At 63.3% G+C, this 12,011-nt stretch overlaps 1 protein-coding gene across 1 annotated transcript in view; it reads left to right on the top strand.

Moving 5' to 3' along the window:
* The window catches only part of KIF1A (kinesin family member 1A), a 39,489-nt gene that overhangs the window by 20,144 nt on the left and 7,334 nt on the right, over nucleotides 1–12,011 (top strand). The window contains exons 20-38 of the mRNA XM_075157714.1: nucleotides 54–137; nucleotides 263–443; nucleotides 524–596; nucleotides 843–936; nucleotides 1,074–1,222; nucleotides 1,383–1,561; nucleotides 1,651–1,788; nucleotides 2,717–3,013; nucleotides 6,386–6,504; nucleotides 6,584–6,669; nucleotides 6,985–7,123; nucleotides 7,288–7,456; nucleotides 7,803–7,893; nucleotides 8,262–8,380; nucleotides 8,566–8,621; nucleotides 9,378–9,486; nucleotides 9,607–9,673; nucleotides 9,765–9,849; nucleotides 10,230–10,335. Of these exons, the coding sequence (XP_075013815.1) occupies nucleotides 54–137; nucleotides 263–443; nucleotides 524–596; nucleotides 843–936; nucleotides 1,074–1,222; nucleotides 1,383–1,561; nucleotides 1,651–1,788; nucleotides 2,717–3,013; nucleotides 6,386–6,504; nucleotides 6,584–6,669; nucleotides 6,985–7,123; nucleotides 7,288–7,456; nucleotides 7,803–7,893; nucleotides 8,262–8,380; nucleotides 8,566–8,621; nucleotides 9,378–9,486; nucleotides 9,607–9,673; nucleotides 9,765–9,849; nucleotides 10,230–10,335 (2,341 nt within the window). The remainder of the gene's footprint in view (nucleotides 1–53; nucleotides 138–262; nucleotides 444–523; nucleotides 597–842; nucleotides 937–1,073; nucleotides 1,223–1,382; nucleotides 1,562–1,650; nucleotides 1,789–2,716; nucleotides 3,014–6,385; nucleotides 6,505–6,583; nucleotides 6,670–6,984; nucleotides 7,124–7,287; nucleotides 7,457–7,802; nucleotides 7,894–8,261; nucleotides 8,381–8,565; nucleotides 8,622–9,377; nucleotides 9,487–9,606; nucleotides 9,674–9,764; nucleotides 9,850–10,229; nucleotides 10,336–12,011) is intronic.

The raw sequence follows: 12,011 nt of genomic DNA, 5'->3' as shown, positions 1-12,011 counted from the left end.
TCTGCTTCCACCTTACCTTCGCTCCCTCTCTCCCCCTCCCGCTGTCTCTGCAGTAATAGTGACCCTGGAGCCCTGTGAAGGCGCCGACACCTACGTGAATGGCAAAAAGGTGACGGAGCCCAGCATCCTGCGCTCAGGTGGGTCCCCAGAGCCGGCATGCCAGCGCTGCTCTCACCTGCCTCCCTCCACCCCACAGGGGCTCTGCAGGTTGTCCCACATTAAACCCATGCCCTTTCCCCCTGCCCCACGTGCATCCCCGTAGGAAATCGCATCATCATGGGGAAGAGCCACGTCTTCCGCTTCAACCACCCCGAGCAGGCTCGGCAGGAGCGGGAGCGGACCCCGTGTGCCGAGACCCCCGCTGAGCCCGTGGACTGGGCTTTTGCCCAAAGAGAGCTGCTGGAGAAGCAGGGCATCGACATGAAGCAGGAGATGGAGCAGCGGTGAGGGCATGGGGTGGGGTGATGGGGAGTTGGGTATCCACTTCCCAGTTAGTCATCCTCTCCTTTCCCGTTCTTCCCAGGCTCCAGGAGTTGGAGGACCAGTACCGGAGGGAGCGGGAGGAGGCAAATTACCTTCTTGAGCAGCAGAGACTGGTAGGTGGCCAGGACCTGGCTGCTTCTCAGGTTGCCCAGGCACAACTGAGTCCTGGCAGATGTTTGCATGGGGTGTGTCCTAAAAACAAGGGCAAACCTGTTGTTCCTGCAGTTGTCCCCATAAACACAGATCCAGAGGAGGGAGGAGGCCACGTTCCTGCGGGGGGAGGGGAGAAGTGCTATGTGGCAGCATGGAGGAAGGTCACACCTTGTGGGTTGCATCATCCCTCTCTCTGCTTCCCACAGGACTATGAGAGCAAATTGGAGGCTTTGCAGAAGCAGATGGACTCTAGGTATTACCCTGAGGCAAACGAGGAAGAGGAAGAACCTGAGGATGAAGGTGAGGACTGGGTGCCACCCCAGGGTTTTGATGCTCTCTGTGGGAGCAAGGAGAGTGGACTGTGGGTCCCCTGGGCACCTCTGCGCCAATGTCCTCCCTCCCGGCGGTGGAGTGATTGTCTCTCCGTGTCCCCACAGTGCAGTGGACAGAGCGGGAGTTCGAGCTGGCCCTCTGGGCCTTTAGGAAGTGGAAGTGGTATCAGTTCACCTCCCTCCGCGACCTGCTCTGGGGCAACGCTATCTTCCTCAAGGAAGCCAACGCCATCAGCGTAGAACTGAAGAAGAAGGTGGGTGCCAGAGGCTCCTCTCTGGCTTGCTATAGCACCCATGGCAGAGGCCACAAGCACGGGCAGGCAGGGAAGTGCTGAGGAGGGGGCTGCCGAAGGGCACCGTGCGGAGCCCGCCGTCCTCCTGGTCCGCTCACCGTCCTCCTCTGCCCCTCTCCAGGTCCAGTTTCAGTTCGTGCTCCTCACGGACACGCTGTACTCGCCTCTCCCTCCTGACCTGCTGCCTCCCGATGCTGCCAAGGACCGGGAGAAGCGGCCGTTTCCCCGGACCATCGTGGCTGTAGAGGTGCAGGACCAGAAGAACGGGGCAACGCATTACTGGACCCTGGAGAAGCTGAGGTGGGCGAACAATGCCTGCGCTGGAGAGGGCTTGGCCGGCCTCAGCCCGGTTTCTCACCGCTGCCCGCTGCATCCCCCTCTGCCTGCAGGCAACGCCTGGACCTGATGCGTGAAATGTATGACCGTGCAGCAGAAGTGCCTTCTAGCGTCATCGAGGACTGTGACAATGTGGTGACTGGCGGAGATCCTTTCTACGACCGCTTTCCCTGGTTCAGACTGGTCGGCAGGTGAGTGCTTCGGCTCCTTCTAAGTGCGGCTGGGACCCGCAGGCAGCCCTGCAGGAGGAAGCGCTGCCAGCTCTGCCGTGTCCACAGGGCGTTCGTTTCCCTGGGGCCGCGCCGCGGGAGGATGCGTTGCCCCCCCAGGTGCTGGTCAGGGCCCATCTTGCTTGCGATGGCTCTCCTCCGCATTGGCTGCCGGGACCCAAGGGACCCGCGAGCCACTGGCAACGCCCCCGCTGCCTGCCATAAAACAGTGCTGTGAGGCATGGGCTCTTGGCTTGCTGCTGGTGGGAGGTGGGGGGCCACGGCTGTCCAGCAGGCTGAGAGCCTGTGCTGTCGCGACCTCCACCCCGGCGGGCACGCGTCCATGTGCACGCGTTGGTGTCCAAGCATCCGTCTGTATGGTATGTGCCGCGTGTCTCCGTGCGCTTCCCGCACGCCGGTTGGAAGGGTGCAGTGCTGGCGATGAGGATGGGCCACCCTGGAGAAGGGGTCTGCCCCGGCGGGCAGGGGGAGCAGGGGGCTGAGCCACATGGCTGAGCCACATGAACCAACCGCACTTGTCGCGGAGGCATCCCCCCGGTGCCACGGCACGTGGAGAGATTCCCTTCGGCGGCAGGGTGGCAGCGAGCATCCTGCCTCCTGCTTATCCCTGCATTGCCCACAAAGCCAGCGAGGGGAATCCCCTCGGTTTGCACCGGTTCCTTGGGTCGCTCTTGTCTCCGCCCTTTACAGCCAACGGCCGTTGGTGGCTTTCTTTAGAGACACACCGGATGGGCAGGTCTTTATTTCCCGACGTCCCTTGGTTTAAACCCCAAAACCCAACCGAGAAAAAAAAAAACCCACCCAAAAAAGCGCAAAATTCCTATTCTTGCTCTCTCTGTTTGGAACAGCTGGTCTTAACCTGTCTTCTATCTTGTTGTACTAACCTTAGTTCAGATATCTCTGGCTGCAACAGCTCTCCTCTTTTCAACACATGCATGAGCGAGCGCATGGCTGATCTCACCCCCTCCCCTACCTTCTCGAACCCCGACTCCGACATCACCGAGCCTGCTGACGAGCAGCACCAGGGGCAGGAGGAGGAGGAGGAGGAGGAGGAGGAGGAGGAGGAGGAGGAGGAGGAGGAGGAGGAGGCGGAGGACCTGGAGGAAGACATCTTTCCGGAGTGCCCGCTGTGTGATGGCCGGGATCCGTTTTACGACCGCTCCCCCCTGTTCAGTTTAGTAGGAAGGTTGGTGAGGTTTTAGGAGAGCATGCCGGGAAGGAACTAGCTCTTTCGCATGAGGGAACTGCTTTCGGACACAACTCCCACCTCCAGGGCATCCCGGAGGCGCAGGGGGTGGCCGGCCGGCCAGGATCGCTGCCGAGCCTGGGGCGCCCGGCAGGGCGGCGAGGTGGCCACTGAGGTAGGGCTGTGACGAGCACAGGGGATAGCCGGGGAAGGTGGACGGCGAAACTCCACCGGAGACCCTTTAGGCAGGTCCCTCTTTGGGGCGGCCCCCGGGAGGGGGAGCTCTGCTGCATCTCCGGCACTGAAGGACCCGGGGGAGCCACACGGGGGTCTCGGTCCTGGGCATTTCTGTCCCAGGGAGGGCCACCTCCCACCTGGCTCGGGATGACCCTGCGGTGCCACTGGCTGGGGACACGCAGGCACTTCAAAGCCGCGCATGCCTCTGGCACCGGCTTGGCCGTCCTGGCTGCTTCGGTCAGCGTGAGCCCCCCTCGGACACGGAGGCTTGGATGTCCCCAGGTGGTCAGGGGTATGAAGCCGAGGGGAGCAAGGGGAGAGCTGGGTGCAGGAGAGAGAAGAGGTCTCTGTGAAAAGCGGTGTTTTCTCTCGCCGCCTGTACCCAGTGCTTGGCTTGAGGCCATCCCCACCGGCTTGGCACAGGAGATGTTCAGGGAGATCATGGGGACCCGGGTGCAGGCTCCAACTCCTCCTTGGCTCCGGCTGAGGACAAGAGCTTTGATTTCTCATACCTGTTGGCCAGGAGACCCCCCTGGGCTCCATCAGTCTCAGCCTGGAGAAACCCACCAGCTGACGCAAAACTGTCTGTGCCGCCAAACCCGGTTGCAATCTGCCCATCCCCAAAATGGGATGAGGTGCTCCAGCTCTGCTCCGGGGTTTTTCCCAAGGGGATGTGTGCCCAGAGCTGGTCCCGGAGCCTCTGTCCCAGGCAGGAGCCAGAGAGGCTCATGATGGTGAACCTCTCCCCACTGGGGCTGCCCCAACAGCTGGAGCTGGAGCTCCTCTTCCTTGGTGTGCTAAAGCCAGGCTTATCCCTGCCAGGCAGGGTACGGTCAGCGAGGTGGGGAGGAGGGGGACCAGCGCAGGCAGAAAGGGTGGAGGTGGGGTAAGAGTCCTGCAGCCTCAGACCGAAAGAGCTGGGTTCTTCCCCCTTTTTTTTTCTTTTTTCCTTTTTTCCTTATTAAAAAAAACAAATATCAAAAAATCCCCAAAACTCTCGGGGGCACCTCAAAAAACCAAACAAGGCCCTGCAGCAGCGGCCCCACTCCATGCTGGGGGCACGTTCCCTGGAGCTCGGCGCCTTCCAACTTCTTTTGAGTCTGCCCTGGGTTTGGCTCCCCACGCAGCAGCTCTGCCGGCCACATTTCTTGTGAAGTGTGCTTGGATTGATTTATGATTGGATCCTTGTCTTTGATTTTTTTTTCCTTTCTTTTTTCTTTTAGGTTGGTTTTTTTTTGTTTGTTTGGTTTTTTTAAATTTTTTTTTATTTTTGGGGTTTTTTTTTTTAGCTGCTGGCTCTATCTCTCCAAAGCTTTAGCGAAAATTGGGGTTATTTCACTTTTGTCTTCCTTTGGAAAGGCTTTTCTTTGGTCTGAGCATGCCATCTTTGCACCTCACCAATCTTGTGGTTAGTGTCCCTGCCCTCCTTCCTCTAGTGACACACTTGTCCCCCTCCTCCCTGCCCCCCCCCCCCTTCCACCCCCTTGGCTTCATCACCAGCTGCCCTGCGATTTCGGGTGGGCGGGCGCAGCCAGATCCCCGTGCTTTCAAGGCCTCCCTGTGGTCGCAGGGCTCTGCCCCAGGCATGTGGTCCTGCCAGGAAGCCCTGGCACGGTCCAGTCCCTGGTGGCCTCCGAGAAGCGAGGGGGTGAGATGGGCCCGGCAGGAGACAGTGATGGGGCATCACCTTTGCTTCCACGACTTGAGTCCTTGGAGATGCTTTGGGGGAAAAAGCCTCAAGCAGCGGTTGGAGGTCAATGGGAGTCACCAGAGCAGGGGGAACCTCCAAACTTTAGGGCTCGGGCTACAAGTGTGGGGCTGGGGCCTCCTGCAAAGACACCTGCGAGGTTGGGATGTCGCGAGCAGCACTGCCAACCGCCCAGAGATGCAACCCTCATGGGAGCCTCCCGAAGCAGAAGTGTCCTGGCTGACCCCGGCACCATCCCACCCCACGAAACATGAAGACGCTGCGTGTCAAGACGCTGGTGGACGTCCCGGGGAGGGGTGCTGGGCACCCCGCACCCCTTCTTGCTGGGAGTGATGCCACCCTGCAGGCAAGGACGATTTGCACCACTTGGCAGGGAGCTTGGCACCAAAGGCTGTGGAGGTGACTTGTCACTGCTGAGGGTGCGGCACGCCGCCATTGCCAGAGCGCCAGGAGGACTGTCGAACGGCGAGCCGGCCGGCGGCGAGGTTGAGGAAGGTGGCAAGAGGAGGCAAAACGCTTGAGAAACAGGGAGCTGCGGCCTGGCGGGAGGTGCCAGCCATCACGTTGAACCCCAGCGTGGCACCCTGCCATGGTAGCATTGGCGACCTGGATGCCACGGAGGACGGCAGGGAGGCCCAGACCTGCCACGCTGGGAGCGGGCAGCTCCTTGCTCGCCCGCAGGGAGAAGCCGGCCGTGCCATCCCTGTGACACGCTAGTGGGCGGCCCGGGACCCCGAAGCCACGCGTGCGAAGGGATGGGGTGGGGGACACACACCGCCGATGCCGCCAGCCACGCCATGCAGCTTCCGTCCCAGCCAGGCAAAGGCCGCCTGCAGCCACCAGCGGTCCTGTGAGACCGCGGGCAGAGCCAGGGCCAGAACCCCCCCGGCAGGTTCATCTCTGGAGGCTTCTGGCCTCCGGCCAGGACCTCCTCCTCCCCCCTTCCTTGCTCCCACCGGCCTCTCCCTCCCTCATCACCCTCCCTTCCCCCCCGCCTTGCCCCTGTCCCCACCACAGTGACTCCCGAGTCATGTTGCAGCACCTCCTGTCCTAGTCCTCCGGCTCTCCACGGCAGAGAAGGTCCTCTTCCCTCCCAGCACCAGCGCAGCTCCCCTCCCCTCCCCGCCCGCCACAGAGGTGACAGCCGGAGAGGTACGCGAGCCCCGTCTGCTTCGTGGTGCTGCCTGCGGCGCGCTGCCCGCCCGCCTGCCTGCAGCACGCTGCCCACCCGCTGCCCGCTCCCTGCCCCTCTCGGCTGGCCCTGGCTGCCTTCTCTTTAGTTTTGCTTTGCAGTGCTGCGGTCGCGCCGTGAGCGGTGACCTGGGATCCTGGCCGCCACCGGCCGCGCCACCCGCGCCTGGGGACCTGCGGGTGGGAGCAGTGACCGCTCCCCCCCGTGTTGTGTGTGTCCCCCCCCTCTCCGGCAGGGCCTTCGTCTACCTGAGCAACCTCCTCTACCCCGTGCCCCTGGTCCACCGCGTGGCCATTGTCAGTGAGAAGGGCGAGGTGAAAGGCTTTCTGCGCGTGGCCGTCCAGGCCATCTCAGGTAGGAGGGGGACTCCCCCAAAGTATGCCCCTCGCATCCCCCGCGCCCCCACGCCGGCTCACCCTCATCCCTCCTCCAGCGGATGAGGAAGCCCCCGACTACGGCTCCGGCGTGCGACAGTCAGGGATGGCCAAGATATCCTTCGACGACCAGCACTTCGAGAAGGTATGGTGGTGGCCGGCTCTTGGTGGGTGCCTGGGGACCGCAGACCCCTGCCTGCCGCAGCGATGCTCCCCATGGGGACCACCGGGTTCCCAGAGGTGCAGGCATCATGCTGAAGGGACCGTGCTCCCGGTCCACCTGGCAGCTCCCAGCCTTCCGGCACCCACTGGTGCACCCTGCTCTTGCCTGTGTTAGGGGGGGCTGCTATGGGGTGGGAGGGGAGAGCTGGAGGTGCCCCAGTGCTTGGAGCGGTGGCGGCGGCGCAAGTGGGACCACCTCAGGGACCACCAGCGTCCCTGAGCCCCACTCCTGGTGCAGTTCCAGTCGGAGTCGTGCCCAGCCGTGGGGATGTCTCGCTCGGGGACCTCCCAGGAGGAGCTGCGCATCGTCGAAGGCCAGGGGCAGGTCAGCGACGTGGGTCCCTCCGCCGACGAAGTCAACAACAACACTTGCGCAGGTGAGGGGGTGCTGACGAGCTGTTGGGGAGTGGCCCCCGGCCCCAGAACCCAGCCTCCTGTGCCCGCCTAAGCGTCGAAAGCCTGCTGCCCTGGTGTGGAGCTGCTGGCAGACACCGAAAGGGGTGACCCCCCCACCTTGCTGAGAACCCTCCCCTCCCCGCAGTGACCCCAGAGGACCTTCTCCTGGACAGCCCGGAGAAGCCTGCGCCGGATGGGCCGCTGGAGACAGCTCTGGACCACCTGAAGCTGGGCAGCATCTTCACTTTCCGCGTGACGGTCCTGCAAGCCTCTAGCATCTCTGCGGAATACGCAGACATCTTCTGCCAGTTCAAGTGAGTCCCTGGCCCCGCATCTCCCACCACGCTCCAGCCATCGCCTCGGGGCTGGCAGTGAATGTCAGGGAGCCCCAGCCCCCCCACCTCTGAGCCCTTCATGGATGGGGAGGCAAAACCAAGGGCTGCGGGATGAGCACATGCACTTGTCCAGTACCTTGTTTGGTCGCTGGTGAAAAACAGGGAGAGGCTCCGGTCAGCTTCGGGGAGGTCCTGTGCCAGCCCAGGGTGCGGGCGGCAGCCCCGGGGAGAGCGGGCTCTTCTCCTGGTCCCTGCTTTCTCTCCCCTCCCTGCTCCAGCATGTCCCCCTCCCGCAGCCCCCGAGCCACCTTCCTTCCCTCTGCAGCTTCATCCATCGCCACGACGAGGCCTTTTCTACAGAGCCCTTGAAGAACACAGGACGGGGGCCACCGCTGGGCTTCTATCACGTCCAAAACGTGCGTACCCCTCCCCTGCCCACACCCCTTCACCCCCGTGGCTGCTGGGGTCTCCACGGGGCTGCTGGCTGGGTCTTCTCCCCAGGGGAACAGCTTCCTCCTGGTTTCCCCAGCCCGTCACAGCTGCCCAGCTAAGCCAACCTTAGACGAGGTGGATGTGTGGGGGAAAGACCAAAAGCCACTGCCCTCCACCCGAAAAGGCTGGGATTTCATGGCAGTGGTCTTTGTGAGGCTGGGCCATGGAGAAGGGGATGGGTGAGGGATGCAGGGGATCGGACAAGCTTGCACCCTCCCACCTCCCCAGTGCTGTTGCTGGCTGCATCCCATTCCCAGCTAAACTGTGCAGTTGATGGCTCTTTCTCTTCTAGATCGCTGTGGAGGTGACCAAGTCCTTCATTGAATACATCAAGAGCCAGCCGATTGTGTTTGAAGTTTTCGGGCACTACCAGCAGCATCCATTCCCGCCTCTCTGCAAGGACGTCCTGAGGTGGGTGCACCCTGGGACACCCCCGGCCCCTGGGTGCCACGGGGGTACTTGGTGCAGCTGGCTTCCTGGGGACCCAGAGGAAGGTGGGGGCGGGAAGGGGGACAAGTTGGCCCCGGGGCGTAGGTGAGGTTGGCCACGTTTGGGGCTCCCTGTGGATGCTTCAACCGAGCCGGTTCTCTCTGCAGCCCGCTGAGGCCATCCCGGCGCCACTTCCCCCGTGTGATGCCACTCTCCAAACCAGGTAGGGGATCTGGCCTCCTGCTCTTCTGCCTGCCCACGGTCCCCATGCTGGGTGCGGGTCACCTTCCCCAGGGGGACCAGTTAGGACCCCAGGGGCACCACAAAATGTACTGCAGGCTAGAGCACCCAAAAGCCCTTGGCACCCATTCAGAGCACACCCGGCTGATGCAAAGGCCCCTTCTCACCTCCTGTGGAGTGGCAGGGAGGAGGCTACCAGCCCTGGACAGCTCAGATGGTCACCTAGCCCCACCATCCTGCAGGAGCTGTGGGGTCCCTGCTGTGCTTTGGCTGCTGAGAGCCGCGTTGTTGGGGTTTGGCTGAGTGCCGTGGTTTGCTGTGCGGTCCCCACACCAACACCGGGGGAGCCTCCCTCCGGCTGTCCCCAGGTGGCTATCCCGGAGCGGCTGTCCCCAAGCGCCTGTTCCTGAGCGGTCCCTGGAGCAGTGCTGCGTGGTTTGGGATGTGTCCATGTCGGGGCTGCGGGCTCAGAGTGTGCATCTCAGGATGGGTGAAGCCAGCCACATCCTGGCACCCTCGCTGCTCCACGTGGGGCATGGGAGAAGGCACATTGGTGGTCAGTGAGGTCCGTGGGATGGGGCTGTCCCGCCCTATGCACTCCCTCCTGCCTTGCTGCTGCCTCCATGTGTCTCCCCGCGGTCCCTGCCTGCTCTGCCCTTACCCTGCCTGCCATGACGTGCCTCACTCCAAACGTCAGTGGCAAGCTCACCATTTAAGCTGTCTTTCCAACCCGCTGCAGTGCCTGCAACGAAGCTGAGCACCATGACTCGGCCCAGCGCCGGCCCATGCCAGTGCAAGTACGACCTGATGGTCTTCTTCGAGATCTGTGAGCTGGAGGCCAATGGCGAGTAAGTCTTGCTGGAAGGGGAGCGGGAAGGAGACGGAGGCAGCATGGTGAATTGCCCGGTGCTCGGGACCTCTGCGCAGGCTGACGGGGCTCTGTGTCACGCCGCAATCCTCTTTTCCAGCTACATCCCTGCCGTTGTGGACCACCGCGGAGGCATGCCATGCCATGGGACCTTCCTCCTCCACCAGGTACTCTCTCCCGAAAGTGCCGTCCTGGCTCTGGCTCCTGCTGGGAGCTGTGTTAACCACTGTCCCTTCTCTCTGGCCTCGCGGGTCTCAGGGCATCCAGAGGAGAATCACTGTCACCTTGGTGCATGAAACAGGCAGCCTCATCCGCTGGAAGGAAGTGCGGGAGCTGGTTGTGGGTAAGCCGAGCCAGGTTGGGTGGGCTGTGAGCAACCCCCAGCCCGCCGAGCTCCTGAGCATCCTCTCGGGCTGTTTCTCGCCCATGTTCCCATGCGGGGCTTTATGCCTCGTCTCCCCTCCCACCCTGCAATAGCAAAGTGGCGGCTGCCCGGCAGGTGACACCGGGACGCTGCATGGGCAGGACGCCTCGGTCCCGGCCGCCACATCCAGGAGCTGGACCAGGACCTCCGGCGCTGAGTGGCCGAGTGCCGGGCAGCTGCTGCCTGTGACAGGAGGGCTGCTGGGGGTTGCAGGCAGGCGGGCTGCCCCTGCCCTTCACGGGGACCCTCACAGGGCCACTGCCTGTCACCTGAGCGGCTTCCTGGTGCTGCGCTTGCAGGTCGGATCCGGAACACCCCAGAAGCAGACGAGTCTCTCATCGACCCCAACATCCTGTCCCTGAACATCCTCTCCTCTGGGTACATCCACCCCTCCCAGGACGACCGGTGCGTGCTGCTTCTTCTCTTGCTCTTCTCCCACTGTGGTGAGGGCTGGGGGGGCTGTGGGGAGCTCCTTTCTCCCCTGGGGGGGCTCTCGGCCCCTCCGCAGGATCCTGCCGACCCGTTACTGCCTCGGGGTGGGGCTTTTCTGGAGCTTCAGAGGGTCTCGGGGCTCAGGGTCGCCAGCCCACTTCCTCCTCCTCCCCGAGGCCTCTCCGCGCCGGGCTTTGGCACTACAGGGAATTTGGGTGGGGGTCCTGCTCTCCAGTGGCGGCTGTGACCACCTGGCGCAGAAAGCCAGTTGGTGCCGGTGCCAGGAGGATGTAGCGACCCCGCGGCTGGCGGGGACCTGCCACGAAGGGCTATTTGTCCCGTGTCCCAGCAAACTCGCTGGAAAGGCCACTTGGTGCCCGTGGCCGGTCCCCATCTGTGTGGGGGTGATGCAGGAAAGCCATCCCCCATCGCTGCCGGGTGACTTCGAGGATGCCTGCCCCTTCACACCTGTCCCGGGGGGCTGTGCCCCCGCTATGGGTTTGGCAGGGGTGTGGGAGCAGCGGGGCCAGAGGTTTTTTTTCTCCGAGATCTCCCTGGCTGGGTCCTGCGGTGGAGCGGGGGAGCAATGGGTGCAGAGGGCAGAGCTCTCCTCTACACCAGGGCTGCTGGCGAAACTCCGGGGACTGGCGGGGGGTCCCTGGCTAGAATGTGTGCCTGCGGGCAGCCGAAACAAGACGGGGACGGTCGTTGACAGCACTGGGAGCAGCGGGACTGGTCCTGGGCTGTGCGTGTGGCAGTTGCCGGCGTAGGAGCATCCCGGTGGGGAGCGGGGACCTCTTTTCCCCTCATTTTCTTCAGAGTCACCGCTGCCCCAAGGTGGCCTGTCCCAAGGCAGGGTGTTTTCGGGGGGGATGACAGGGGTCTAGATGGGAGGTGCCACCCTGCAGCACTCCCAGGGCAGCTCCTGGGCACGGTGGAGTGGCAGGTACATGGTACCCGGGCAGCAGAGCCAAATCAGGATTGGGTATGCGTGCGAGTGTCGGTTCAGGAGACTTTGGCACAGCCACGGGGACAACAGAGCAAGGCCAGGCAGGGACAGTTGGGCAAGGAGGGCTTGGCCCGGCAGAGCTGTGGTGGTTTTTGCTGGGCTGCTGGGAGCTGGGTGGCTGTGGCACCCATGGGCTCCTGGGGCTGTGCTGTTTTATGTCAGCTCCTCATCTGGCCAGTTGGTCTCAGGTGCAGCCAGATAGGATCTTCAGCATCTCTAGCATAGCCTGGCAAGGAGGACGTGCCTCCTGCTCCTGCCTTCCCCCCACAGGTCCTGCAGGGCGAGGGACACAGCTTGGGCTGGGGGGATGCTTGGGGCTTGGAGAGAAGCGGGGAGACGGGGGCTCAGGTTTTGCAAGAGCCTGCCTCACCTGCACGCTCAGAGGGTCTGCGCCTCAGGGACAGCCCCGAATCAGGGCCGTGGGCCAGCGTGCACGCCGTATCTGTCCCGTATCCATCCCGTCGAGCCTGCCCAGGGCCGGGCAGGGGGAGAAGGGGGCGGCCGGCTTCCCGTGACGCCGAGGGGCGCTCGCCGCAACCCCCCCCCGCTTCCATCCCGCATGCCAGGCACACATGCTTTGGCCCCAGCAGCCTGCAAGGACGGGCAGAGGGAGGGCAGCGGGCAGAGCCGGGGCCCCCTT

This window comes from Calonectris borealis, chromosome 9 (assembly GCF_964195595.1).
Source record: "Calonectris borealis chromosome 9, bCalBor7.hap1.2, whole genome shotgun sequence".
Classification (NCBI taxonomy): Eukaryota; Metazoa; Chordata; class Aves; order Procellariiformes; family Procellariidae; genus Calonectris; species Calonectris borealis.
Note: the sequence above shows the minus strand (reverse complement) of the source record. Positions and strands in the feature narration are given on the sequence as shown.